This window comes from Marmota marmota, unplaced genomic scaffold (genome assembly GCF_001458135.2).
Source record: "Marmota marmota marmota unplaced genomic scaffold, marMar, whole genome shotgun sequence".
NCBI classification, from domain to species: Eukaryota; Metazoa; Chordata; class Mammalia; order Rodentia; family Sciuridae; genus Marmota; species Marmota marmota.
In genome coordinates, this window is record NW_026000142.1 from 11,304,721 (window position 1) to 11,310,720 (window position 6,000).

At 34.5% G+C, this 6,000-nt stretch overlaps 1 protein-coding gene across 1 annotated transcript in view; it reads left to right on the forward strand.

Annotated features, from left to right (window-relative positions):
• The window catches only part of Tes (testin LIM domain protein), a 40,624-nt gene extending 35,088 nt beyond the window's left edge, over window positions 1-5,536 (forward strand). The window contains exon 7 of the mRNA XM_015488268.2: window positions 3,312-5,536. Coding sequence (XP_015343754.1) covers window positions 3,312-3,500 — 189 coding nt within the window. The 3' untranslated portion in view covers window positions 3,501-5,536. The remainder of the gene's footprint in view (window positions 1-3,311) is intronic.
• Window positions 5,537-6,000: the final 464 nt, after the last annotated feature.

Genomic DNA, 6,000 nt, shown 5'->3' on the forward strand with positions numbered 1-6,000 from the left:
GTGTTCTCAAATATGCCCCCAACTTCTGTTATTCATCTTGCTCCAAAGCCATCTTCCATAATTATGGGAAACAATCTTCCTAAAATGCAAATGTCATCACTAAGATTTTGTATAATAGATCTGGCCTTTTCCTGACTATCCTGTCACTTTTTACTAGCAATAACAACCTAGATTGCATCTTTCCACATTATTATCTGCTTTCTTTAGTTTATACATTGTTCTTTGTCTTTTGCTCACTCTTACTAGTTCGTCTGGCACATCCTCCTGCTCCTTGTTTTACCTGACTGCGCCTACACATTTCTCCAGAATCAGTTGAGGATTTACTTTTTTTCAGAAGTAAAAACTTCTGAAAAGTTTCTGACTACCTGCTCCCAGCAACCACCCCTTTCTCTCTAGCAAGATTCCATGTTCCTCTAGAGGGGAGGGTATATGTGGTTGTTAATATTGCTCCCCTGTCTCCTCTACTAGACTGTAAGTAGCTCAAGAATTTGCTCTTTTATTTACACATTATCAGTGTCAACACTTGGGAACTGTTTGAGTAACTGACTTCTTTTCTTGTTTCTCATTTACTTTGGGATCACCATGGACCTTCCTTTTACCTGGCAACAAGAGGTTAAATCACTATGGAGTTTAATATATTACTTAGCTAAAACATCTACAAATATTCTTGCAACTGTTTCTCTGTGGGAGAGATCATAATATGTTGTGTTTTTTTTTGGTAGGATGTGTAACATTGTTCTCAAGACTAGAACATAAACTCTCTGAGAGCTTCTTCTGCTCTGTTCCAAATACAAGAACAATATAGTGGGTGCTCAATAAATAAGAGCTGAATAAATGTTTCAACAGAGCAAAGTTCTTTAGGCAGCTGTTTCAAGCTCCTGTCCATTACATTGTGTCTAACCAATGGAAGGAAAACACTACAGATATAATTTTTTAAAAACAGAAGTACTTTCAAATTATTTAATTTTATAACAGGCATCATTTCTTTTAAAAGGTTTTACTTTCTCAATTTTCCTGATATTTGCACTGCAAATACAGACATAAAACCAGAGAAGGGGGATTGAAGGAGATAAAAACCCTACAATATGAGAGGGTTAAAAATACAGCCAATTTATGAGGTGGGAGGGAAAGGGAGAGAAAAGGGAAATTGCATGGAAATGGAAGGAGACCCTCATTGTTATACAAAATTAGATATAAGAGGTTGTGAGGGGAATTGGAAAAAAACAAGGAGAGAAATGAATTACAGTAGATGGGGTAGAGAGAGAAGATGGGAGGGGAGGGGAGGGGGGATAGTAGAGGATAGGAAAGGTAGCAGAATACAACAGTTACTAGTATAGCATTATGTAAAAAATGTGGATGTGTAACTGATGTGATTCTGCAATCTGTATTTGGGGTAAAAATGGGAGTTCATAACCCACTTGAATCTAATGTATGAAATATGATATTTCAAGAGCTTTGTAATGTTTTGAACAACCAATAAAAAAAAGAAAAAAGAAAAAATATACAGCCAATTCAATGCCAGAAGGAAAGTGGTGGGGTGCATCATTTCTCTGAAAGCTTATACAGCACCCAGGCCCTTGGTGTCTAGCGAATTTGAGTGTTTTGAAGAAGTAGGGTTCTACAAATTTTATCTGGAATTATACTTAAGACTTTGGTGTGAATGGTGATCAAATAAAGTTAGTAAAACTAAATTTATAAAATCACAAACCCTAAATTCTTTACACCATTTCTGTATTTATTTGTTTTCTAACCTAAATAATTTCCTTGATTCCATATGCAATTAAATAGTGATTATATCTTTTTTCTGCAAAATGAAAATGTGTGTTTTACTTCATCATAAATAGGTCCACAAATAGTACTACTCAACTGAGGAAAAAGTAGCAAGCAATTAAAACATTGTATGAAATAAACTTGTATGAACAAGTTTAAAAATATTGAATGATTAATATGAAATAAAGAAACTGTAAGACCACATTCTGAATGAATTATAAGCCTATAAAATTAAATATACACAAAAGCACTTATTCACATGGTGGAGCTACAAATTAGGGGTGTGCTTGTAATTATAGTGTTGATCTGTAGTATTCAGGAATAGTGTATCCATCATCCAAAGAAAGGATCTCCCTTGTTTTCCAGGGAAGACTGAGTTGATATAATTTGTAGATTACAGAACTCTAATCTCTGGAATTAGAAGCAATGTAAACCTGAAAAATCTGGAAAATATATTGCACGTCTTCAGTGAATGTGTAATAGGTCTCCTTTCCCTGCCTAAACCAGTGTATCCATTAAGCAGCAGCCACATTTTAAAGTCTTTTCAACTAAGGAGGTTCACACTAAATGACCCTCCTCAATTCGCTCATTCCTACCCCTCATCACTCAGTAGTTCCTTAAGAGACCAGGATTAGTCACTGTCATACTGGAAAGTCTTATTGGCTTCTTGTAAAATATTTGAAACAAAGATTTTGTATTTCCACATTCATTGAAAAGAGGTAAACAAACCACATGGACTGTTTAGTGCTTTAAAGATATCAGTGGATTAGTTTTTTTTTTTTTTTCACATACATGTTCAATTAAGAAAATAATGTGTTTGATGCATGTATGTGTATGTGTACATCTTATATATTTGAGTATAACATAATATTGAATAATATAGGGGATATAAGTATTAATACAATATAGTTACTCTAATATAGTTAATATAGTATTAGATTTGCACATATTATGACTGATCTTATGACAGAACAGAAACCAGTTAACTACAAGTTATATTTTTTAGTGCAAACTCATTATTCTCAAACACTGCCAGTATTTTTAATTGAGTCCTTAATTACTTTGAACATGATTTTAATTTACCATTATCTAGAAATTAGTGGTGTTAATAATCTTCTGTGTGATCAGTAAGATTGGTAAAATTACCACCTCAAAGCTTTAATGCACAAGGAAAAATCATCTCATAAACTTCTTTATAATTACTAATGTGCAGTCTAATAGAATATGCCAAAATGTACTGTTTTAGAACTTGTCAAGACTTTCCACCTTCAACACCATAGGGACATCTTTGAAGCATCAGTCATGCATTTGGCCTTCATCTTATATCCCTCACAGTGCTCAGCATTTAGATCCCCATTAAGGGTTATTGGTTTAAAAGGCTAACTAGAAGGTCACTCAATCTGAGTTGTATATTTCTGAAGTAGTCATTCTCAGTTTTAATTTACCATCTGAAGAAACGTGTTAGTGTGTCCTAATATGAAAATGTTACTGTCAGTTTGATCTCTCACTCTCCTCTCTTCTCTTGTATTATTCCTGAACAGGTGTGTCAAGGATGCCACAATGCCATCGATCCAGAAGTGCAACGCGTGACCTACAACAACTTCAGCTGGCATGCAACCACAGAGTGCTTTCTGTGCTCCTGCTGCAGCAAGAGCCTCATTGGGCAGAAGTTCATGCCCGTAGAAGGGATGGTTTTCTGTTCGATAGAGTGCAAGAAATTAATGTCTTAGGAGGAGAGAACCAAGCAATATTGAGCCATATCTATCCAAAGTGATCTGCATTTCTACTGTAAAATGCAATTTGGAAAAAAATAATATTAAAAGGGGAAACAAAACTATAAAGAGAACCAGAAGATTTTGTTCAGCATCTTTCTGCATTGTTTTTTCCTTATCAACTTTTTTTTCCCTCAATTTTAAAAGCCTGCTTTAAGCATTTGATTTTTAAAATGGTAAATAACTTCAGCTTTCTAACGCTTGGGTATAATTAACCTTCAAATCCCTATACCCTTGGTGCCAAATGCAGTATATTAAAAACCCTTAAAAGTTAGTGTCTTGAATGGAAAGATGAGCATTCATAGTTCTCTACTCCTTCTTTCCTTCATCTGTGAAATAAAAAGGAAATTAAATTTTCCCTAATGTCAAGGCTGTGTATTTGATGCACAGTTAATTCCTTTTAACAGAGAAAATAGAAATGCAGTGCAATACGTGGAGCTGATATTTGAATGCCTGTGCATTTGCTCTTTCCTTGTTCCGGCAGGGATAGCATTTTCTTTATTGCATTTCCCTGTATTTTATTTACCCTACCTCTCAATATTTTCTTTGTAAACTGAACTGAAGATCTCCATCTGTGGCCTTTTTATTATCACATGTGGTACAACAATATCCACACTTTTTAACTTTTATAGATTTTTGTCTTGGGCATAAAAGCCACACCATTTATGTTGTCTTCAATCCAAAGAACATGTCGTTTTTGTACACAGAAAACTATATCTTGTAATGATTGCACTTGCCTGTCATGGTTTGAATAAATGTTTTGCATGGCTTTCAGTCTTATCCAATGGACACTGTCTTATGATACTTCTAAACCTATTCATAGATATAATGTCTTTGCCTGTATACTTTCATCCTTAGGTATGTCTAATGTTTATTTTTCCTTGTATACTTCCATACGTAGTTATTCACCATGAAAATTAAATGTAATGAATTATATGTATATTCAAAATAAAGCACTTGAGTAATTGCCCCCACCCCCATCCTTTTGAGTAAAAATCCTTCTGCAGTTAAGTGCCTGATACAGCAGAGGGCAGTGTCTCCAAGTAGAAAAACTATTCAGATAAAAAGGTTCTGACAGAAGAGAAACTAAACTACATTATAGAGAAGGGTTAAATTTTATGAAACTTTAAATCAGAACATTTCAGTTATTTTCAGGTCATGCAAGAGTTTTTTTTTTTCTTTTAGAAAAAATATTTTAACTGAATTTGGGGAAACTTTTCCGTGAAATTCAGACAATATTACTCTGATGCTCGAGTTGCAACTTCTCAGTTTCTTAAGAAATCCTTTTATGGCAACCTATTGTGAGAAATGAAGTAAATGGGAAATAATATTCTCTTCCTAATCATGTAAGATTGTGAGAGCTTGCTTTCTTTTCTTCAGTCTGAAGTATTTCTCTTAGTGGGAGTGTACTTTTCTCTGGCATATACCCAGAATAATTTGCTTTCATATTTTGCTGCTCATGTTTGTTAGTGCTTCTCTTTATATCTTGTGCACGCACATACACCTGTGTACATACAAATAGACAAGCATTCTCTCTGCACTATACTATCCCCAACCATGGAAAAGGTATCTTGCAACTTGAATATGTGTTACCCTACAAAAAGAAGTAATCTAATTCTGCATGCAGTTTTAAAAAGCTAATATTACAAATACCCATAATTGTGTATAAATATCACTTGATGTTTACCTTTTGCCTTTATCTTAAATAGTATTATATATATACATATATTTTTTTCCACAAGTTCATGCATGAAGTTCAACAGCTTACCTTTCCCAAAAGTGGCTAAGTGAGAATAAACTGAAGGAGAAATCCTTCATATTAATGGCATGACTCTTGGCCAGCCTGGCCCCATGCCTGAGACTGAGACAGAATCAGGCTGCTTTAGGGATATAGAAGCCCAAGGAATTTGACCAGATCCATTGTTCACTACCCAAAAGAATGATTGCATGTGTATTAGGCTATTTCTGGAACCAATAAACTGATCATCATGGAAGATTATCTGGATTTGTGCATTTTATTTCTCTAAAAGCGGATAATGTAAGATTTTATTCTAATCATTTCCCATGGATCAAATGATAGAAGTTTCATCATAACCCCATGTAAATTCTATTTTCAATTTTTATGCTTAATAAGCATTTAACAATATCTGTGCAGTTAGCAATAGAGATCCTCACATTGGGAGGGAGAAAATGCCAGAGTGCAGAACCATTGTTGCCACCACAGAGAAGAGATGTCCTTTTCCTTCTGTGGAGTACCCATCTTGAATATTACAAGATACAAGATGACTTCTGTTTTTTCTGTCCCCTGAACAGCAGTGAGAAAAGGGGTTGGATGGGGAAAGAGAAAGGAAATAATTCTCTCCTGAGATCCACAAAGTTCAAAGCAAGATTTTTTTTTTTAAGAGAGAGGAGAGAGAGAGAGAACTTTTAATATTTATTTTTTAGTTATTGGCGGACA